The sequence below is a fragment of the Sminthopsis crassicaudata genome, chromosome 1 (assembly GCF_048593235.1).
Source record: "Sminthopsis crassicaudata isolate SCR6 chromosome 1, ASM4859323v1, whole genome shotgun sequence".
In the NCBI taxonomy this organism is placed as follows: Eukaryota; Metazoa; Chordata; class Mammalia; order Dasyuromorphia; family Dasyuridae; genus Sminthopsis; species Sminthopsis crassicaudata.
The window spans coordinates 11570157-11593847 of NC_133617.1; the positions used below are offsets into that span (position 1 = coordinate 11570157).

At 53.3% G+C, this 23691-nt stretch overlaps 1 protein-coding gene across 1 annotated transcript; it reads right to left on the reverse strand.

The window, feature by feature from the left end:
• Positions 1-201: 201 nt before the first annotated feature.
• Positions 202-23691, reverse strand: ANHX (anomalous homeobox). Its single transcript, XM_074269362.1, has 14 exons — positions 23546-23691; positions 23296-23373; positions 22916-23079; positions 22347-22440; positions 18991-19306; positions 17879-18006; positions 17661-17784; positions 16907-17099; positions 16673-16805; positions 15760-16088; positions 14675-14801; positions 6735-6819; positions 6035-6112; positions 202-920 (listed from the first exon to the last, which is right to left on the reverse strand). Exons 1-14 carry the CDS (start codon positions 23689-23691, stop codon positions 828-830), a joined length of 2088 nt encoding a protein of 695 aa, XP_074125463.1. The 3' UTR covers positions 202-827.

A 23691-nucleotide genomic window follows, 5' to 3' on the forward strand; every position in this document is an offset into this window, starting at 1 on the left:
CTGAGGCCCCTCCTTTTTACAGCCGGGGAAACCGAGGCTCAGTTTCCCAGGAGTCCCAGATGCTCTGACACCCACGTCCGCCCAGGGAGAGGGAGGAGAAAGCGGGTGGAGGGGAGAACTGCCCTCGTGGGGTGCCGGCCTCCCGCCGGGTGGGAACCCCCATGGGGACGTTCTCCACGTTCCCCCCCCCCCCCTCCCGGCGCCATCACCGACCCGAGTCGTGCTTTCAAGAACCTTTATTTAGCAAACTGTGAGTTCATCAGAAGCGGAGCTAACACACGGCCCTCCTTCCCTGCCCCCCCCCCCACTGTGGCAAAGGGGCCCCTGCCGATGTTTAGTCAGTCCCGGGCGCGATGCCCCCGACGCCCCGAGAAAGCTGGCAAAGGCCAACCTGGAGGCTGACCCCGGAGCGGGGGCGGCAGCCATTCCTCTCAGCCCCTGGGAATCCAGACCCCAACCCCCCTGAGGCTGAGAGCAGAGCCCTCCCTCTAACCCTAGGCAGGGAGGGGGAATGGGCCGGCCAGGTGGGGATCGGTAAATCTGCGGGGGAGTCTCGGGCTCGAGGGACCCCCAGGGGACCCATGCTCCCGCTAATAACAAGCTAACAAACCAGGAAAGCCAAACTCTGCCCTCCCTGGAAACAGGCCGGAAGACCCAAGCCAGGGAGAGCAAAAAGGCGCACCCTCCCCCATACTCACAATGAGAACAGAAAAGTGGCCCCGCAGAGCCCCCAGAAGTGGGCGCCCATGGGGCGGGCTTGGCGTTCCTCTCCAACGTGAGGAAACAGAACCGAGCGGGGGCTTGACCTGCCAGGCTCCAGGAGCGCCTCAGACCCGGTTGCCTCCTGAGAATTCAAATAGCAGCAGAGCGGCCCAGAAAGTGTCGCTGGAGGTCTGCTCATTCAGGGAGTCCCCCGGAACCTGGAACGGCAGACACGGAATTACGTCTCTTACCGGCGGCGGTACGGGCTGCGTGCTCTCGGGCGAGGCCCACGCCCTGTCTGAAACTGCCCCTTCTACCGCCCAGTGAGGCGGGCCGGGCCGAGCTCCCCTCCAGTGTGGACACCCAATGACCACAGGACGTCACTGCCTCCCCCGTGAAATGAAGCCCACAAAGTCCTCCCGGCTCCTCAGGGTGTTGTACATGATACCGTAAAGTCTTAGAAAGCTGCTAGGAAAGCTGGGAGAGGTTTGGGGCAGCCGGCAAATTAAGACAACTCTGAGGTCCCACTACACAGTTCTCAGATCGGCTAAGATGACAGGAAAAGATGAGGACCAATCTTGGAGGGGAAAACGGGAACACTGATACATTGTTGGTGGAGTTGTGAATGGATCCAACCATTCTGGAGAGCAATCTGGAACTATGGCCAAAGGGCTAAAACAAACGTGCATCTCCTTGGATCCAGCAGTGCCAAATATTTGTAGCGGCCCTTTTTGTGGCGGCAAAGAAGGGGAAAATGAGTAGATGCCCATCAGGGGAAGGGCTGAATAAGTTGTGGTCTATGAATGTTATGGGATATTATTGTTCTATATGAAATGATCAGCAGGAGGATTTCGGAAAAGCCTAGAGAGCCTTACATCAACTGACGCTGAGGGCAGTGAGCAGGACCAGGAGGTCATTGGACCGACAACAAGATTATTTATAATCACCTGGCATGGACGTGGCTCTTTTCAATGATGGGGAGATTCAAGGCAATTCCAACAGACTTGTTTTGGGGGGGCTTGGTGAAGTAACTGGGGTTAAGTGACTTCCCCAGGGTCACATAGGTGGGAAATATTAAGAATCTGAGGCTGACTCTAGGCTGGGGCTCTATTCACTGAACCATCGAGGTGGCCCTTCCAATAGATTTGTGATGGAAAAAGCCACCCTCATCCAGAGAGAGAATCATGGAGATTGAATGTGGGTCAAAGCGGAGATTTTTGTTTTTGTTTTTGCTCGTTTGTTTGCTTGGTTTTTGTTTCTTTCTCATGGCTTTTTCCTTTTCGATCTGACTTTTCTTGTACAACGTGCCAAACGTGGAAATGTGTGGAAAGAACTGCACATGTTTAACCTCTATCAGATTGCTTGTTGGGTTGGGGGGGGGAGGGAGAAAAATCTGAAAGAGTTTTACAAAAATGAATGTTGAAAACTATCTTTACGTGTATTTGGAAAAATAAAATAAAAAAAAAGAAAGAAGGAAGGAAAGAAGGGAGGAAGGAAGGAAGGAAATGAAAGAAGAAAGGAATGAAAGAAGGAAGGAAACAGAAAAGAAGGAAGAAAGGAAGCAAGGAAGAAAGAAAAAGAAAGAAAGAGAGAGAAAGGAAGGAAGGGACGGAGGGAGGAAGGAAGGAGGAAGGGAGGAGGGGAGAAAGCTGTCTAAACTAAGGGACTTGGCCAGGATCACACTTCCAGTATGGGTCAAATGGGGAATTTGAAACCAGGTCTCCATGACTTCTCAGGACTCCTGGGAAGAATCTGGGAGACCGGCTTAGATTGCATCCAAAAAGCACTTATTAAGCGCCTGCTGCATGCCTGTTCCTGGCAGATGCTGAAGGTACATCAGCATAACACCTGTTGACATTCTACTGAGTCCCTCCCTGCCTGCCCTTCCTGGCCCTGTGACTCGCACCATGCTCCTCCCTCTGTCCCGGCCTCAGTGTGTCCATCTGTAAAATGAAGCTTGCCCAGCTCTGGGAGACCCTGCCCGGGCTGGTGCGGGAGTCTCCAGGGGCAGACCCCTCTCCCGTCACCGAGGCCCGCCCCTGACCCTGTCTGCTCTCTTCCAGAGCACAGGCCCAGGAGACCAGCCTGGAGGCAGAGGGGCACTGCCAAGCCACAGAGGGAACACCGGCCGTCTCTGCAGGGCCTTCGAAATGAGATAGTGCCTCTTGGGGCCCGCGGCCTGGGTGGGTCCTTCCTGGGCCACAGGGGACGGCCGAGCTAAGGCCCCGAGCCTGACCTCCAGGGACTCGGGGAAAGGATCCTCACCCTCCAGCCACACCATCAGAGCCCAAGCTAGAAGCCCACCTGGAGACGGGGAAACTGAGGCCCGGAGATGGACACACTTTCAGGTCCAAACAGAGAGTGTCGGGGGCAATATTTGAACTCAGGTCTTCTTGACCCGAGCCCAGAACCCACCTCTGTCAGTCATGGGAGTGGGGAGGATCACCGATGCACCACACTGCCTTCTGAGAGGGGGAAGGGACATGCAAGCCAATCCCTCCCTGCAGGTCCAAAGTCACAGTGGAAGTGGGGGGCAGGACCAGGATGAGAACTGTGGGGTTCTCAGGATCCTCTCAGCCCCGGCACCTCCTGTTCTAGGCCCCTCCCAGCCCCGGCACCCCCTGTTCTAGGCCCCTCCCAGCCCCGACACCCCCTGTTCTAGGTCCCTCTAAGCCCCAACACCCCCTGTTCTAGGCCCCTCCCAGCCCCGACACCCCCTGTTCTAGGCCCCTCTAAGCCCCAGCACCCCCTGTTCTAGGCCCCTCTCAGCCCCGACGCCCCCTGTTCTAGGCCCCTCTCAGCTCCGGCACCTCCTGTTCTAGGCCCCTCTCAGCTCCGGCACCTCCTGTTCTAGGCCCCTCTCAGCCCCAGCACCCCCTGTTCTAGGCCCCTCCCAGCCCCAGCACCTCCTGTTCTAGGCTCCTCCCAGCCCCAGCACCCCCTGTTCTAGGCCCCTCTCAGCTCTGGCACCTCCTGTTCTAGGCCCCTCTCAGCTCCGGCACCTCCTGTTCTAGGCCCCTCTCAGCCCCGGCACCTCCTGTTCTAGGCCCCTCTCAGCTCCAACACCCCCTGTTCTAGGCCCCTCTAAGCCCCAGCACCCCCTGTTCTAGGCCCCTCTCAGCCCCAGCACCCCCTGTTCTAGGCCCCTCTCAGCTCCGGCACCTCCTGTTCTAGGCCCCTCTCAGCTCCAACACCCCCTGTTCTAGGCCCCTCTAAGCCCCAGCACCCCCTGTTCTAGGCCCCTCTCAGCCCCAGCACCCCCTGTTCTAGGCCCCTCTCAGCTCTGGCACCTCCTGTTCTAGGCCCCTCTCAGCTCCAACACCCCCTGTTCTAGGCCCCTCTAAGCCCCAGCACCCCCTGTTCTAGGCCCCTCTCAGCCCCAGCACCCCCTGTTCTAGGCCCCTCTCAGCTCCGGCACCTCCTGTTCTAGGCCCCTCTCAGCTCCGGCACCTCCTGTTCTAGGCCCCTCTCAGCCCCAGCACCCCCTGTTCTAGGCCCCTCTCAGCCTCGGCAACCCCTGTTCTAGGCTCCTCCCAGCCCCGGCACCTCCTGTTCTAGGCCCCTCTCAGCCCCGACACCCCCTGTTCTAGGCCCCTCTCAGCCCCGACACCCCCTGTTCTAGGCCCCTCTCAGCCCCGACACCCCCTGTTCTAGGCCCCTCTCAGCCCCGACGCCCCCTGTTCTAGGCCCCTCCCAGCTCCTACATCCTGCCCCTTCTCAGTTCCATCCCTTGGTCTTCAGGACCCTCCACGCACCCCAGCTTGCTCCCCCATCTGAGCCAGGGCTCCCGCCTCCGTTCTTTCCTGGAGACGTCCCATATCACCGGACTGTTGTGTTTGGGGCCAGGACAGACGGGTTTTCAATCCCCAGCCCCCGTATAGCTTGCTTTGAATCTTTGAGCCTCGGTTTCCCTGTCTGTACAAGATTCTGGGCCTTGCCTGGATCAGATGCGGATCTGGCTCCATGGCAACACGGCGAGTGCCGGGCAAGCCTCGAGGTGCCCCTCGGTGCAGCCGCCTCCCTCCCCTCGGCCACAGCTGGAAAAGCAGGGGTCGGGAGGGACTGGGCGGGAGTCATCTCCTGGGGCTCAGGCCCCTTTGCCCGGGCAGGCTGCTCTGAGCTGGTCTCCTCTGGGCCCCAGGACCACCCTCCGGCCCAGGCCTTAGCATCTGCATGTGCTCGGGGGGCTCAGTCCGGGCCTGGAGCCCCATGCACAGCAGTCTGAGCCCCCCTTAAGGGCTCCATTCACAGCACATGAGCCCCCCAACCCAGGGGCCCCACAGCCTCTACAACTGGGTTGCCCCCCAGAGCTTTGACAGCCAAGGAAGAAGTGCGAGGTTTCCTGGGGGAGGAGTCAAGAGATGCGAGTTCAGCCTCTGTCCCAAGCTGAGGGGAACCCCAAGGAAGGTGTCTCACTCCGAGCCTCAGTTTACTTCATCTGCAAAATGGGGGCTGGGCCTCTGGGGTCCCTGCCTCCCCAGGACACCTGGGAGCCTCAGAGGGCATCTGGGGTGGGCCCAGGTGAGGGGGCCGAGGGGCAGGAAGGAGCCGCCCACATTCGAGCCCCCACTTTGCCTCCCCCGGTGTCCCACGCTCGGCCTCTGCCGTGCACCAGAGGAGGGTGGGTGAGGGGAGGAGCCGAAGGGGACAATTTCGGGCTACATCAATCAGGGAAACTGGTTCTAATCTCAGCCTGACACTACCTGGCCCAGGGACCAGGTCCGGGGGGGCCTCAGTTTCCTCACCTGGAAATTGGGCTACTTGTCTCCCGGAGGAAAGTGACTCATCAACCTGAAAGCCTGGAGCGTGAGCTCCCGGAGGGAAAGGCCGCTCCCTCTTCGTCCTGTCTCTCCAGAGCCACACAGGGCTGGGCATGCAGCAGGAACTTAATACATGCTTACTGAATTGAATGGCATGTGCCCACGTGAACTCTTGGAGGACAAGATGGTTTTATTTCTGAAGGGCATTTTAGGGGGCTTTTGTCTCCCCGGTGCCCAGCATAATGCTAAACAGACAGTAGGTGCCTAATAATTGCTCACCGTCTGATTGGTCAGAGCCAGCCAGCTCTCCAAACGGGCTCCTGGCCACGGACTAGGCTGCTTCCCGAGGCAGGAAGCCCAATGAGTCTGGGGGAGGGGCACAGAGCAGCCAGAGTCTCCCCTTGTGCCCAGAGAGGAACACAAACCCCCGTGAGGAAGCCGGCTCAATCCGGGCTGTAAGTGAGCAGGGGGAGGGAAAAGCCGAGGGACCGCCAGCCCAGCTTTGGGCAGGCCGCTGCCTCTGACCCCTGACCCCCCCAGAACTCCCCCCAGACCGCCATACTCATCCGTACAGAAGTGGTCGCCACCTCCTCTGCCACATTCAGCTCGCTCAGAGTTCTGCTAGGGTTCTCTGCGGGCACCAGGGAGTCCTGAGGGGCAGAAAGCGACGTCATGGCTCCTGCCCACAGGGACACGCCCAGAGGTAAAGGAAGGGGGGAGGTAGGCCCAGGGAGAAGCAGGCTCCTCGAGGGCCTGGAGGGCCACCATTGCATTTTCTTTACTAAGCACCTACTGTGTGCCAGGATGTTGGAGACAAAACCAGCCAGTCGCTTTGCTTAAGGAGCGGACACTCTCCTTGGGGTTACGGTATTCACCACCACTGAATTTTATTTTACTAAGCACCCCAGCATTTGCTGGGGACAAAAATGAATCGGGGTCTCCCCTCGAGGATCCCCTCCGACGAAGGGATGCTGTTCCTCTCATGAGAACTGAGGTTATATATGGAGGGGCCTTGTCCAGATTGGAGGCCGTGGCCTGGATGGCTGCTGCTCCCTTCTACCTGGGAGAATGAGGAGGGGAGGAAATTCTGGGGAGGGGCTGGGCCCTGGACTCCCTCGTGCCTGAGAGGGTCTGCTTTGTGTTTAATAAGTGGGGAAGGCAGGGCTCCCAGGAGGAAGGCCCAGGTGTCCCTCGCGGGCAGAACTGGGTCAAGGGAAGCTCAGAACCTCAGTGCCCGGTCCAAAGGACTCAGCGCCTGCTGGGGACCCTCACCTGGCGGTATTCCAAAGCTTGGGGCTCGTCCAGGATGGAAATCTGGGGAGGACTCGAGGGCTTCTCCAGCACCATCTCTGAGGAACTGGAAAACAGCAATAGCTGGGCTTGCCTTCGTGCCTCAGTGGTGCCGGGGGGCCCAGAGCTCCCTGTAAGGGGAGCAGCTGGAAAGGCTGGAGTGGAGTGCCAGAAACACCCAAGGGAGGGCCGGCTCTGCCTGGTAGGAAGTGATTGGGTTTCTCGGGCAGAGAGGGGCGGCTATCTGCCCGAGGGAAGGCCTGACCAGCCCACTGCTGGAGCGTCCCAGCCTGCCAAGGGTCTCTCTGTAACCGCCAGGGTCAAGGCCACTGTCCCCAGCTTCCAGGTTGGGGTGACCTGAAGGGCCCTTGACGCCAGGCCACCGGGTTTGCAAAGCGCCTCGCCCACACTGTCTCGCTGGAATCAGCCCCCAAAGATATGCTGACCATAAACGGGGCGCTACCCAGACTCCTCGTGCGCACACCAGGAAGGAACGTGCTGGTCCTTGGTGGGGAATGAATGTTCAGGGAAATCAAGCGGGCCAGAGCCGGCCAGCTGGAGGGACCCCCGAGTGCAACCATCCAGGGCCGCCCCATGAGCCATACAGCTTCCTCCTGGCCTTTGTCATCAACCATGGGAACGTGAGCTGTTCCCACCCTGAATGAGCCTGCTCTCTAGAACGGGGCTGGCATTTGCCCCTCTTTCCCCAGGAGAAAGTGAAGTCCAGACCAAGGATCTGAGATCCAAGTTCGGCAGACTTGGGACGGAGAGAGCCGTTTGCACCCAGAGAGAGGCTGGGGGACTCGGAGGGGACCACAACACAGGGCCTTCCCCCTTTGTTCATGTCTGCCCGCTTTTTGTTTTCTTTCTCTTTTTTTCCCTTTGTGATCTGGTTTTTCTTGTGCAGGGTGCAGGGAAGTACATGCACACATTTAACCTGAATTGGATCACTGGCCATGAGGGGGGGGGGGGTGTTGGGGTAAGGGAGGGAGAAAAGTTTGGCAAGAGAGGCTTTGCAAAAGGGAATGTGCAAAACTTTCTTGGCGTGGATTTGGAAAAGGAAAAGCTCTGAATTAAACATAGACAGATAGATAGATAGATAGATAGATAGATAGATAGATAGATAGATAGATAGATAGACAGACAGATAGAAAGATAAACAGACAGACAGATAGAAAGATAGAGATAGATAGATAACTAGACAGACACACAGACAGAAAGGCAGAGAGACAGGTAGATCAACAGACAAACAAACTGACAGATAGATAGATAGATAGATAGATAGATAGATAGATAGATAGATAGATAGACAGACAGACAGACAGACAGACAGACAGAATGACTGACAGGCAGACAGGCAGACAGACAGACAGATAGATAGATAGATAGATAGATAGATAGATAGATAGATAGATCAACAGAAAGACACACAAACTGACAGACAAATAGATAAAAGGACATACAGACAGACAGATAGCTAGATAACTAGACAGACAGATACATAGATAGATAGATAGATAGATAGATAGATAGATAGACAGACAGACAGACAGAAAGACAAACAAGTAGGTAAGTAGGTAGATAGATGGACAGATAAATAGATGAATAAATAGACAGACAGATATATAAATAGATAAATAGATAACTAGACAGACAGACAGATAGATAGATGGATAGATAGATAGATAGATGGATAGATAGATAGAGATAGATGTATAACTAGACAGACAGACAGACAGATCAACAGACACACAAACTGACAGATAGACAGACAGATAGACAAGTAAGTAAGTAGGTAGACAGACAGATGGACAGATAAATAGATGAATAAATAGACAGACAGATATACAGATAGATAAATGGATAACTAGACAGACAGACAGATATATAGATGGATAGATAGATGGATAACTAGACAGACAGACAGATAGATAGATGGATAGATAGAGATAGATAGATGGATAACTAGACAGACAGACAGATAGATAGATAGAAAGACAGACAGACAGACAAATAGGTAAGTAGGTAGATAGATAGATGGACAGATAAATAGATGAATAGACAGACAGATATATAGATAGATAAGTGGATAACTAGACAGACATACAGATAGATGGATAGATAAAAGGACATACAGACAGACAGATAGCTTGATAACTAGACAGATAGATAAATAGATAGATGGATAGATAAATGGACAGACAGACAGATAGATGGATAACTAGAAAGACACACAGACAGACAGAGATAGAAAGACAGATCGCCAGACACATAAACTGACAGATAAATAGATAAATAGATGGATAGATAAAAGGACAGACAGACAGATAGCTTGATAACTAGACAGAAAGATAGATAAATAGATAGATGGATAGATAAATGGACAGACAGATAACTTGATAACTAGACAGATAGATAGATGGATAGACAGACAGATAGACAGAGATAGATAGATGGATAACTAGACAGACAGACAGACAGATCAACAAACACACAAACTGACAGATAGATAAATAGACAGACAGACAGATAGATAGATAGATAGAAAGACAGACAGACAGACAAATAGGTAAGTAGGTAGATAGATAGATGGACAGATAAATAGATGAATAGACAGACAGATAGATAGATAGATGGATAGATAGAGATAGATAGATGGATAACTAGACAGACAGACAGATAGATCAACAGACACACAAACTGACAGATAGATAAATAGACAGACAGACAGACAAGTAAGTAAGTAGGTAGATAGATAAATGGACAGATAAATAGATGAATAAATAGACAGACAGATATATAGATAGATAAATGGATAACTAGACAGACATACACATAGATGGATAGATAAAAGGACATACATACAGACAGCTTGATAACTAGACAGATAGATAGATAAATAGATAGATGGATAGATAAATGGACAGACAGACAGATAAATGGATAACTAGAAAGACACACAGATAGACAGAGATAAACAGAAAGACAGATTGATTGCCAGACAGACACACAAACTGACAGATAAATAGACAGATAGATGGGTGGATAGATAAAAGGACATACAGACACACAGCTTGATAACTAGACAGAAGATAGATAGATAAATAGATAGATGGATAGATAGATAGATAGACAGACAGACAGAAAGAAAGACAAACAAGTAGGTAAGTAGGTAGATAGATGGACAGATAAATAGATGAATAAATAGACAGACAGATATATAAATAGATAAATGGATAACTAGACAGAAAGACAGATAGATAGATGGATCGATAGATAGAGATAGATAGATGGATAACTAGACAGACAGACAGACAGATAGATCAACAGACACACAAACTGTCAGATAAATAGACAGACAGACAGATAGACAAGTAAGTAGGTAGATAGGCAGATGGACAGATAAATAGATGAATAAATAGACAGACAGATATATAGATAGATAAATGGATAACTAGACAGACAGACAGATAGATAGATGGATAGATAGATAGAGATAGATAGATGGATAACTAGACAGACAGACAGACAGATAGATCAACAGACACACAAACTGTCAGATAGATAAATAGACAGATAGATGGATAGATAAAAGGACATAGACAGACAGATAGCTTGATAACTAGACAGACAGATAAATAGATAGATAGATAGATAAATGGAGACGGACAGACAGACAGACAGATAGATGGATAACTAGAAAGACACACAGATAGACAGAGGTAGACAGAAAGACAGATTGATTGCCAGACAGACACACAAACTGACAGATAAATAGACAGATAGATAGGTGGATAAAAGGACATAGAGACAGCTTGATAACTAGACAGAAGATAGATAGATAAACAGATAGATGGATAGATAAATGGACATACAGACAGACAGATAGCTTGATAACTAGACAGATAGATAGATAGATAGATAGATAGATAGATAGATAGATAGATAGATAAATGTACAGACAGACATATAGATAGATAGATGGATAACTAGACAGACACACAGACAGACAGATCAACAGACACACAAACTGACAGATAGATAAATAGATAGATAGATGGATAGATAAATGGATACAGACAGACATATAGCTTGATAACTAGACAGATAGGTATATAGATGGATAGATAAGTGGACAGACAGACCAATAGATAGAAGGATAACTAGAAAGACACACAGATAGATCGACAAACACACAGACTGACAGATAAATAGACAGCTAGATGAATAGACAGATAGAGAGATGGATAGATAGACAAAGGTAGGTGTAGGTAGATAGATAGATAGATAGATAGATAGATAGATAGATAGATAGATAGATAGATAGATGGATAAATAGACATATCAATAAATAGACAGATAGATGGATAGATAGATGGACAGATAGACAGACAGATAGATAAGTAGGTAGATAGATAAATAGATAGACAAGACAGACAGACAGACAGAGACAGATAGATAGATAGATAGATAGATAAACAAACATGATAGATGAATAGACAGACAGACAGATAGATAGACAGGCAGACAGACAGATAGATAGATAGATAGATAGATAGATAGATAGATAGATAGATAGATAGATAGATAGATAGATAAATGGATAGACAGACAGGAAAGTAGATAGGTAGATAGATAAATAGACAAACAGAGATAGACACATAGAGAGATGGACAGATAAATAGACAGACAGACAGATAGGTAAGTAGGTAGATAGATAAATAGATAAACAGACAGATAGATAGATAGATGAATAGAGAGACAGATGGATAAATAAATAGACATATCAATAAATAGACAGATAGATGGATAGATAGAGAGATGGACAGATAGACAGATAGATAGATAAATGGATAAATAGACATGTAGGTAAGTAGATAGGTAGATAGATAAATGAATAGAGAGATAGATCAATAGATAGATAAACAAACATGATAGATGAATAGACAGACAGGCAGACAGATAGATAGATAAATGGATAAATAGACAGACAGGTAAGTAGATAGGTAGATAGATAAATAGACAGATACATAGATAGACACATAGAGAGATGGACAGATAAATAGACAGACAGATAAGTAAGTAGGTAGATAGATAAATAGACAGATAGATAGATAGATAGATAGATAGATAGATAGATAGATAGATAGATGGATAAATAGACAGACAGGTAGGTAAGTAGGTAGATAAATAGATGGACAGATAAAGAGATGAATAAATAGACAGGTAAGTAAGATGGATACATGATGGATGGATAGACAGGTAGGTAAGTAGGTAGGTAGAGAGATAGATGGATGGATGGATGGATAGATGGATAAATAGACAGAGAGACCTACAGGTAGGCAGATAATTAGATAGATAGATAGATAGATAGATAGATAGATAGATAGATAGATAGATAGATAGATAAATGGATGGATGGATGGATGGATAGACAGACAAGTTGGTAGGTAATTAGGTAGGTAGATAGATGGATGAATGGATGGATGGATGGATGGATGGATGGATGGATGGATGGATGGATGGATGGATAGATGGATGGATGAATAGATTAATAGATAGACGGACAGATGAACAAACAGACAGGTGAACGGACAGACAGATAGATAGATAGATGAATAAATAGACAGACAGGTAGGTAAGATGGATAGATGGATGTTAGGATTACCAGGTGAGTTCTCACCTTGTCACTGTCCAGACAACCTGAATTCTCACCTGGTAACAAGGTAAAGGTCTGAGCCAGAGAATTGTCAAGTCAACCTGAGTTCTCACCTGGTAATCCTAACAGATGGACAGATAAACAGATGAATAAATAGACAGACAGACAGGTAGGTAAGATGGATAGATGATGGATAGATGGATAGACAGAAAGGTAGGTAAGTAGGTAGGTAGATAGATGGATGGATGGATGGATAGATGGATAAATAGACAGAGACAGACAGGTAGGCAGATAATTAGATAGATAGATAGATAGATAGATAGATAGATAGATAGATAGATAGATAGATGGATGGATAAATAGACAGACAGGTAGGTAAGTAGGTATATAAATAGATGGACAGATAAAGAGATGAATAAATAGACAGACAGGTAAGTAAGATGGATACATGATGGATGGATAGATAGACAGGTAGGTAAGTAGGCAGGTAGAGAGATAGATGGATGGATGGATGGATGGATGGATGGATGGATGGATAGATGGATAAATAGACAGAGAGACCTACAGGTAGGCAGATAATTAGATAGATAGATAGATAGATAGATAGATAGATAGATAGATAGATAGATAGATAGATAGATGGATAAATAGAACAGACAGACAGGTAGGTAGGTAATTAGGTAGGTAGATAGATAGATGGATGGATAGATAGACAGATGGATGGATAAATGGATGGATGGATGGATAGACAGACAGACAAGTTGGTAGGTAATTAGGTAGGTAGATAGATGGATGGATGGATGGATGGATGGATGGATGGATGGATAAATAGACAGAGACAGACAGGTAGGCAGATAATTAGATAGATAGATAGATAGATAGATAGATAGATAGATAGATAGATAGATGGATAAATAGACAGACAGGTAGGTAAGTAGGTAGATAAATAAATGGACAGATAAAGAGATGAATAAATAGACAGACAGGTAAGTAAGATGGATACATGATGGATGGATAGATAGACAGGTAGGTAAATAGGTAGGTAGAGAGATAGATGGATGGATGAATAGATTAATAGATAGACGGACAGATGAACAAACAGACGGATGAACGGACAGACAGATAGATAGATAGATGAATAAATAGACAGACAGGTAGGTAAGATGGATAGATGGATGTTAGGATTACCAGGTGAGTTCTCACCTTGTCACTGTCCAGACAACCTGAATTCTCACCTGGTAACAAGGTAAAGGTCTGAGCCAGAGAATTGTCAAGTCAACCTGAGTTCTCACCTGGTAATCCTAACAGATGGACAGATAAACAGATGAATAAATAGACAGACAGACAGGTAGGTAAGATGAATAGATGATGGATAGATGGATAGACAGAAAGGTAGGTAAGTAGGTAGGTAGATAGATGGATGGATGGATGGATAGATGGATAAATAGACAGAGACAGACAGGTAGGCAGATAATTAGATAGATAGATAGATAAACAAGACTTGGACTCAAGGGCCGCTTGTGACACTGGTTAGCCATGTGACCCTGGTCACTTGCCTCCATCAGAGCATGGACATCATATTCGAGGGCTCCCTCCCAGAATCCCACTTTCCTGTGCCTGGTTTGTCAGAAGAGCCAGAGAGTTAAACCCTCAGTTAAACCCCCAGACAGGAACCAAGGAACCAGCTGGGCTGGAATACCAACCAGAGAGTGTCACACAGGGAAGAGCTCTAGAACAGGGGGTATCAGAGCTGGGAAAGGTCTAGAACAGGGGGTATCAGAGCTGGGAAGGGCCTAAAAAGGGGGTGTCAGGGCTGAGACCTTAGAGATCACGTAATTAGATTTACTCTATTTGCAGCTGAGGAAGCTGAGACCCAGAGAAGGGGCTGTCCAGGTTCCAGGCCTAGGAAGGGCCAGGTCTCCCCCTCCCCCTTCCTGCCTGTTACCTTGCCCAGGGTCACGCCCTCTCTGGGTCTAAGTCCCATCTGTACAGGGGAAGGCAGCCGGGGACCTCTGAGGACTCTTTGCCCCTTGCATGAAACCAAGCCCCAGGGCCTCGGGCCTGCTGGGCCCACACCTGGCCACCAGCGGCGGGCTCCCTCCCTGCGCTTCCTTGTGGGTTCGGCCCTTAGGCAGGGCCGGGGCTTTGCGCCCTGGGGGGGGGAAGCCAGAGAGGCTGCAAACATGTTTCCTTGGCAATGAACACAGGGCCCACTTGGGCCTTCCTCCCAGGCCCCACAGCCCCGCCCGCTTCTGTTCCCTACCTCTGTGGAAGGACACACTCCAGGGCTCCCAGCTGCTCCTCCCTGAGCATGAAGCTGCCCGCTGCCACTTCGGGATGGGGCCCCATGCCTGCCCTGGGAGGGCTCCTGTCTGGGGGGGCCTGATAACCTGGGGGGGGGAAACCAATGAGGAGCTTCCCGGGCAGCCCCGAGGGCAGGGAGGCCCGCCCTCCGTGTGCCTGCTTGCTGAAGATCCCCCGGGGAAGGTGGGCCCCCCAAAAAAAGCTCCCTCCAAGTCAGAGAACCAGGGGCTCCTGCCGCCCCTACCCAGCCGGGACGCCCGCCTGCTCCGGCGGCATCCCTTTATGGAAACGGAATCTCAGGGAGTGAGAGCAAGCGAGTGAGTGGCAAAGCTGGGCCCCCAGGCTTCCCACTCTGTCCTTCCTTCAACTGCGCCAATATTCTGGGCTGCCCTCCCCTGTTCTCAGGCCCTCCCAGCCCTGACACCCCCTGTTCTAGAGCCCTTCCAAAACTCAAATTAGCGTTTACTAAGTGCTTCTGTTCCAGGCTCAGTGGATGGAAGCAGAAAGTCCTGGGTGCAAGTCCTGTCCCTGCCACTTCCTCCACTTGGCGCCCTGGGTTGTGGACTGTCTCAGATTCTAAGTCTCAGAAGCTGACAAACTGCTCTGCTGGAGGGCCCCCCAAAAGATCCCTTCCCTCTGGTTCACAGATGCTGCGGGGGATGGGCTCCCCCACCTCTCTGTGTGGCCCCCCCTTCAGTGAAACGGAGCATTTGGGGTTTGCGATTTCCTGGGAAGAGTAAGGAAGGACCCAGGTCCCTGAAGGCCGGCCGCTGTGTGACCCCGGACGAGTCCCTTCACCCCGTCTGCCTCGGCTGCCTCCACTGCAGTGGTCTGAGAAGGGAAGGGCGGCCCCCTCCTGTCTCTCTGCCCAGAAAGCCCACGTGGGGTCCGGGCTGGCTCAGGGCCAGTCCTGGCTGGGCTCTAAGTGTCCTGAATCCCATTCCCTTCCTCAGCCTCGGTTTCCCCATCTGAATAACACAAGGGTTTTCATCTAGGTCAGATGTTCTTAGCCGGGGGCTCACAGTGCGGAGGCTGAATGCTGACCTGAGGCCCTGGGATCCCAGAAGGCAGAGAAGGGCCCCATGGGGGGCGGCTCCTGGGGGGCTCCTGGGAGCGGCGGGGGCAGGAGCTCCAGCTCTCGGCTGTAGATCCTTTCATGAACCTGGCCCGGCAGTGGCCCACAGGGGCCCAGGACGAAGTTCTCGGGCCAGGGCGCCAAGGTGGGAAGCAGAGGCCCGGGCCTGCCGCCGCAGGCCGGAGGGCACATGGCAGCTCTGGGGCCTTCCATGGGGAAGCCGGCTCCTGCCGTCAGCATGAGGGTCCGGGGGTCCGGGCCTGGCTTCTGAACCTGCATCTCGCTGCTTCTCCCATACCTGGGGGCGGAGCCAAAAAGGGCCGGGCAGTGGGGGGGCAGCCAGAAACATGGGAGCAAAATTACGGGCCTGAAGAAACGGGGGGAGGGGGGCCCGAGACTTTCAAAAAGCCCAAACAGGAAGAGGAGAGAGCCTCGGAGAGCCACAGGGAAGAGGAGGGGCCGGACCCCGCAAACCTGCCACGGCCAGGACCGGAGCTTCCCCGGCAAAGCGGGAGCCAGGGCCGGAGAGGAGGCCCCTCACCGGGGAGCACAGGACAGCCTGGAGGCCGTGCAAGGCCCCTCTTCCCGCCCCCGGCCTCCAGCCAGGCTGCACTCCCCCGTCTCCGCCCTCCGCCCCTTTGCCTCGGCCAGGGATGGCTCCCCTCCTGCTGACCCCGTCTCCCCAAGCCTCATCCTTCAAGGCCCAGGTCCGGGGCCTCTTCCCCGGTGACGCCTCCGCAGGCAGGATTCTCCCTCCCTCAGACGAGCTCTCTCCTCGTGTCTTGTTCCCCACTTGGGGAGCTCCTTGAGGACTGAGGCCCTCTGGCCCCCCCGGCCCAAATCCCCCATTAGCCCTTGTACACATGGTCCCGCTGACCTTACCTGGCATCCAACATCTTGGCCAGCCCCTCCTCCTGAGGGCACCTCAGGCCCAGGATGGGCGGCTCCCATGCCAGCTCACAAGGCCCCAGGGGGCGGTTGGGGGGCCCCAGGGGAACATCTCCCTGGAATCCGGCTGAAAGCAGACAAGGAGGGGCTGTAGGGGTCAGGAAGGGTGCGGGGCCCCTAGCACTTCTCCGCTGACCTGCCCCCTCTCTGGACTAAAGGGAAGCCTACCCTCGGGCTGGAGGTTGCAAGGCCCGGGCTCAGGCCAAGGCTGGGCCGCAAGGTTGGCTGCCGGTTCCTCATCTCGGGGGGGCACCTGTAACCGCTCCTGCCTCTGGACGGATGATCGCTGCCGGCGGCGGTAGTTGGCGAACCAGTTGTAGATCTGGTGGACCTGCAGGCCCGTCTCCAGCGCCAGTCTCCCCTGCGGCCCAGGGAGGCAGGGGGAAGTCAGGGACCGGGAACGAGGCCGCCGCCACACGACCCCCACAGGCTGCTGGGGGGAGGGCGCTCGGCGAACCCCACCGTGCCCGGGCTCTGCCAGCCCAGAAGCCCGTGCTGGGGAAACGTCTGTGTTGGGGGAGGAGGCCGGGAGGCTGCTCTGCCAGGTCCGGGAATGCCCAATGACCAGAGTGACGGATCGGCCAGACAGCTTGGGATGACCTCATGACAGACCTAGGCCCTCCAGGGGTCGTGGGTCACAAGGCAGCTCTGGGCTAGACCCTCAGCCCGAGTTCTCGTTCTTTTTCTGGAGCCTCGCTCTCAAACGGACCCAGCTGGGCAAAGGCCCAGGGGGCCCAAAACGGCTGCTCACACCTTCCTTGAACGAAGTGGCCAAGGGGCAGCCAGCCTGGGTTCCCCCAAAGTCCCTGAAGTGCTCAGTGCTCAGGGGGGCAGGGTCTGGCCCCCCCACCTGCCTGCTGCTCCCCTTGAGGCCCTGTCCCCACCCCCTTCCCTGCTAGGGGAGCCCGGCCCCCCCACCTACCCGCTGCTCCCTGTTGGGGTTCATGGTCACCCTTGAAGCGAAGCCCAGGAGCTTGTGGCGCACATCTTTGGAGAAGTTGCGGCTCTTCATGCCCTCCGGGCAGAGGGAGGGAGGAGGAGGGTTCCTTGGTGAGAGAGAAGAGGGCCCCGGGGAGCGGAGCATGAGCGGCAGCCGGCCCCCGGCCCCCCAGGACAGAGCTCGCTCGGGGTCCCCGGTACCTCTTCCGGCAGCGGAACTTCTGCACGGGGGTCAGGGCGCCCACCCGGTACTTCTCCATGGCCTTGCGGTAGTGAATCTCATGCCAGAGGTGGATCAGCTGCTCCGAGTCTCCGGCCTCCCTGCAGTGCTGCGGAGGGAGCGGGGAGGTTCTCATCCTGGAACCGCAGGAGCCCGAGCAGCGGCTTCCGGCCCAGCCCTGGGGAGGGTCTCGGCCAGGCACCGCGCGTCCCGGATCTGGGTCCCCTCCGCAACGTGAGGGGGCTGGGAGAGGTGGCCCCTGCGGGCCTTTCCAGCTCTGGATCCAGGATCTAGGGTTCCGGATCTACTCCGACTGACTCACGTTTGACCGATAAAAAAGAGGCCCATGGAGAACCCCGGACTTGCCAGGGTCGGGGCAGCATCCTGGGAGCGAGCCTTGGTGCCAAAAAGACCGACCTGCCACATTTATTAAGCACCTACTGTGTGCCAGGAGGCAGCCAGGAAGACCTGGGCTCGAATGGGGTCTGTATGCCCCCTAGCTGTGTGATCCTGGACAGGCCACCTTGGATTGCCTCAATCCAGAGAAGAAAATGTCCAAGCACTGCCCTCTGTGCCAAGGAAACCCCCTGGGCAGGACGGCGTGGGGGCCACAGAGCTGGGCACCACAAGCCCCACAAGGGTCGGGCACCGGGCTAAGCATGGGGGTGGCCAGGCCCTGCCCCCCCCCAATCAACAAGCCGGAGACAGGCCAGAAGCCAGGCTGGAGGCGATTCCTGAGGGAAGGCTCCAGAGTGAAGGGGGGCGGGAGCCGGCTTCCTGGAGAGGAAGGGCTCTGGGGGGGCACCTGACAGAAGCCAGGGGCCTTGGGCGCTGGGGGCAGCCCGAGAGGAATGGGAGGAGACGAGAGCCGGAGGCCTTGGGGGACACTGGCCAGGACACGTGGGAGGGGAAGGCAGGAGAGCTCCGGGCAGACAAGAACGTGGACTCAAGGCCAGATAAGGGGTCTCCTCTGGTCAGCCACGCGGAGGCTGCTGGAGGAGGGGACGTCACGGGATGACGGCTCTTCTGCTTGCCCAGTGCGACAGGCAGCCTCGAAGCCGAGGGGACGGCCCCCGAGCCCCTCCCCGCCTACCTCGAGAAGCCGGCAGGCCGACGGGTACTGCCCCTGGCAGGCGAGGACCAGGACGCACATCCTGACCATCTCTATGTTGGAGAGGAAGTACTGCCAGTGGGGGCTGCCCAGCACCCCCTCGGCCAGCGGCTCCAGCAGCAGCAGGGGCACGGTCGCCAGCTCCTGGCACAGCCTGGCAGCCAAGTGCACCAGCTCCGGCGGGGGGGCCGGGGAGGCCCGGTGCTCCTCCAGCACAGCCAGGAACTGATTCAACTTGGCACCTAGAAGCAGAGAATGGAAGGGGGGACTTAGAAAAGAAAATATGGAACTAGGGGGGCTTAAAACAGAAAATATGGAGCTGGGAGGGGCTTAGAACACGGAATATGGAGCTGGGGGGACTTAAAACAGAAAATATGGAGCTGAGAGGGGTCTTAGAACAGGAAATGTGGAGCTGAGAGGAGCTTAGAACAGGAAATATGGAACTGGGGGGGTTAGAACAGGAAATATGGAACTGGGGGGGTTAGAACAGGAAATATGGAGCTGGAAAGGGTTTAGAACACGAAATATGGAGCTGGGGGGACTTAAAACAGAAAATATGGAGCTGAGAGGGGTCTTAGAACAGGAAATGTGGAGCTGGGAGGGGCTTAGAACAGGAAATGTGGAGGTAGGAGGGGCTTAAAATAGAAAATATGCAACTGGGAGGGGCTTAGAACAGGAAATATGGAGCTGGGGGGGGCTTAGAACACGAAATATGGAGCTGGTAGGGGTCTTAGAATAGGAAATGTGGAGCTGGGAGGGGTCTTAGAACAGGAAATATGGAACTGGGGGGGTTAGAACAGGAAATATGGAGCTGGGAGGGGCTTAGAACAGGAAATATGGAACTTGGAGGAGCTTAGAACAGGAAATATGGAACTGAGAGGGGTCTTAGAACAGGAAATATGGAACTGGGGGGGTTAGAACAGGAAATATGGAGCTGGGAGGGGTCTTAGAACAGGAAATATTGAGCTGGGAGGGGATTAGAACAGGAATTATGGAACTGGGAGGGACTTAGAACAGGAAATGTGGAGCTGGGAGGGGTCTTAGAACAGGAAATATTGAGCTGGGAGGGGTTTAGAACACGGAATATGGAGCTGGGGGGACTTAAAACAGAAAATATGGAGCTGAGAGGGATCTTAGAACAGGAAATGTGGAGCTGGGAGGGGCTTAGAACAGGAAATATGGAGCTGGGAGGGGCTTAGAACACGGAATATGGAGCTGGGGGGACTTAAAACAGAAAATATGGAGCTGAGAGGGATCTTAGAACAGGAAATGTGGAGCTGGGAGGGGCTTAGAACAGGAAATATGGAACTTGGAGGAGCTTAGAACAGGAAATATGGAACTGAGAGGGGTCTTAGAACAGGAAATATGGAACTGGGGGGGTTAGAACAGGAAATATGGAGCTGGGAGGGGTCTTAGAACAGGAAATATTGAGCTGGGAGGGGATTAGAACAGGAATTATGGAACTGGGAGGGACTTAGAACAGGAAATGTGGAGCTGGGAGGGGTCTTAGAACAGGAAATATTGAGCTGGGAGGGGTTTAGAACACGGAATATGGAGCTGGGGGGACTTAAAACAGAAAATATGGAGCTGAGAGGGATCTTAGAACAGGAAATGTGGAGCTGGGAGGGGCTTAGAACAGGAAATATGGAGCTGGGGGGGGCTTAGAACACGAAATATGGAGCTGGTAGGGGTCTTAGAATAGGAAATGTGGAGCTGGGAGGGGCTTAGAACAGGAAATATGGAGCTGGGAGGGGCTTAGAACAGGAAATATGGAGCTGGGAAGGAGCTTAGAACAGGAAGTATGGAGCTGGGGGGCTTAGAACAGGAAATATGGAGCTGGGAAGGAGCTTAGAACAGGAAATATGGAGCTGGGAAGGAGCTTAGAACAGGAAGTATGGAGCTGGGAGGGGCTTAGAACAGGAAATGTACAACTGGGAGGGGCTTAGAACAGGAAATATGGAACTGGAAGGGGCTTAGAACAGGAAATATGGAGCTGGGAGGGGCTTAGAACAGGAAATATGGAACTGGGAGGGGCTTAGAACAGGAAATATGGAACTGGGAGGGGCTTAGAACAGGAAATATGGAGCTGGGGGCTTAGAACAGGAAATATGGAGCTGGGAAGGAGCTTAGAACAGGAAATATGGAACTGGGAGGGGCTTAGAACAGGAAATATGGAACTGGGAGGGGCTTAGAACAGGAAATATGGAGCTGGGAGGGGCTTAGAACAGGAAATATGGAGCTGGGAAGGAGCTTAGAACAGGAAATATGGAGCTGGGAAGGAGCTTAGAACAGGAAGTATGGAGCTGGGAGGGGCTTAGAACAGGAAATATGGAGCTGGGAAGGAGCTTAGAACAGGAAATATGGAACTGGGAGGGGCTTAGAACAGGAAATATGGAACTGGGAGAGGCTTACAACAGGAAATGTACAACTAGGAGGGGCTTAGAACAGGAAATATGGAGCTGGGAGGGGTCTTAGAACAGGAAATATGGAGCTGGGAAGGAGCTTAGAACAGGAAGTATGGAGCTGGGGGGCTTAGAACAGGAAATATGGAGCTGGGAAGGAGCTTAGAACAGGAAATATGGAGCTGGGAAGGAGCTTAGAACAGGAAGTATGGAGCTGGGAGGGGCTTAGAACAGGAAATGTACAACTGGGAGGGGCTTAGAACAGGAAATATGGAACTGGAAGGGGCTTAGAACAGGAAATATGGAGCTGGGAGGGGCTTAGAACAGGAAATATGGAACTGGGAGGGGCTTAGAACAGGAAATATGGAACTGGGAGGGGCTTAGAACAGGAAATATGGAGCTGGGGGGCTTAGAACAGGAAATATGGAGCTGGGAAGGAGCTTAGAACAGGAAATATGGAGCTGGGGGGCTTAGAACAGGAAATATGGAACTGGGAGGGGCTTAGAACAGGAAATATGGAACTGGGAGAGGCTTACAACAGGAAATGTACAACTAGGAGGGGCTTAGAACAGGAAATATGGAACTTGGAGGGGCTTAGAACAGGAAATATGGAGCTGGGAGGGGTTTAGAACAGTAAATATGGAACTGGGAGGGGCTTAGAACAGGAAATATGGAACTGGGAGGGGCTTAGAACAGGAAATATGGAGCTGGGAGGGGCTTAGAACAGGAAATATGGAACTGGGAGGGGCTTAGAACAGGAAATATGGAGCTGGGAGGAGCTTAGAACAGGGCATGTCAGAGCTGGGAGGGGTCTTAGAAAGGGATGTCAGAGCTGGGAGAGGTCTTAGAACGGGATGGCGGGGCGGGGAGGGGGATCAGAGCAGCCACTGAATGTCAGAGTTGAGTCCTGGGGCGTGATCTCTGGCAGCCCCTCACCCTGTGCAGGTGGCAGTGGAAGGTTTGGGGGGGGACTCACCCATCACGGGAGAGATCCCGGCTTGGGGGCCCTCGGGGTTCTCCATGGAAGAGTCTGTGGGAGCGGAAAGCAGAGTCTGGGCTGCAGGAGGGGAATTTCCCAAGTCAGAGGGCCTCGAGCTAGGAGCCACAGGAACAATCCAGAACCTGAGGTCAGAAGGGATGGGACCCCCCCCAAGGTCACACAGTTAGCAAATAAGGCAAGTCAGGTGGCTCTCCAGGTCTGTGACAGGTCAGAAGTGAGAGGGGCTTAGAACAGAGAATGGGGGGCCTGCCAAATGGGGAGGGGTACTAGAGTCTTAGTCAAATCTAGAACTAGTCTAGAAACAGACTGTCAATGGGGAAAAAAGCTTTAGAAGACAGTGCCATAGGGGGAGGGGTGCAAGAACACAGAGTGGGGGGTACTAGAAATCCGATTGTCAAGGGGGGAGGGGCCCTAGATGAGACTACAAAGGGAGAAGCACCCTTACAAGGGGGGGGGGGCGTTTTAGAACAGAGTCTGCCAAATGGAGAGGGCCGCTAGGGACAGCCTGTCAGTGGGGGGAGGGCCACTAGGGACAGCCTGTCAGTGGGGGGGAGGGCCACTAGGGACAGCCTGTCAGTGGGGGGAGGGCCGCTAGGGACAGCCCGTCGGTGGGGGAGGGCCACTAGGGACAGCCCGTCGGTGGGGGAGGGGCCTCGGGACACGGCCGTGCTAGGGGGGGACCGTGGGAGCAGAGGCGGAGGTGAGAGCCCAGAACGCAGGGCGCCCGCGGGGACGGCGGGGCATCCTTGGCCCCGCTGTCAGGCGGCCCAGGGCCTCAGGGCGCACTGCTGGGAGGAGCAGGCCCTCGGCCCCTCCCTCTTCAGCGGGGAAACTGAGGCCCGGGTGGTCCCCAAGCCCCCTCCCTCCACGTCCGAAGGACCTCACCTGGGACTCTCGCTGGCGGCGTTGGCCGGGGCTGCAGAGGCTGCGCTCGGACCCTGGCCCCAGGGTGTGGTCTTGGGGCTGCGGTGTCAGCACGAGCCGGGGGTGGCGCAGGGAGGGGAGACTGGGGGGCGGGGCGGGGCGGGGCGCGACACTTTGTTGCCACTGCTTGGGGACAGCGGAGCGAGGCCCCCTCTCCACACGGGGTCAGCGCTAGGTCAGCGCCTCCGGGGGCGGGGCTGATGGGGGCCACCAACGGGAAGGCAGCGCACCTCCTGCCAGCCCGGGTGACCCTGGACCAGTCACGGCCTCGGGGATGCACCGATTCTCAACCAGCTCCAGCCGCGTTCTAGAGCCCCTGCCATCCGTGACACTCCCCGATCTCAATCTGACTGACAT

Coding starts and splice junctions, on each gene's coding strand:
- ANHX (XM_074269362.1), bottom strand. CDS start 23,691: ATGTCAGTCAGATTGAGATCGGGGAGTGTCACGGATGGCAGGGGCTCT. Junction 17,785..17,878: donor AAGTTCCGCTGCCGGAAGAG/GTACCGGGGACC, acceptor TCTCTCACCAAG/GAACCCTCCTCCTCCCTCCC. Junction 17,100..17,660: donor ACCCCAACAGGGAGCAGCGG/GTAGGTGGGGGG, acceptor CCTGGGCCGCAG/GGGAGACTGGCGCTGGAGAC.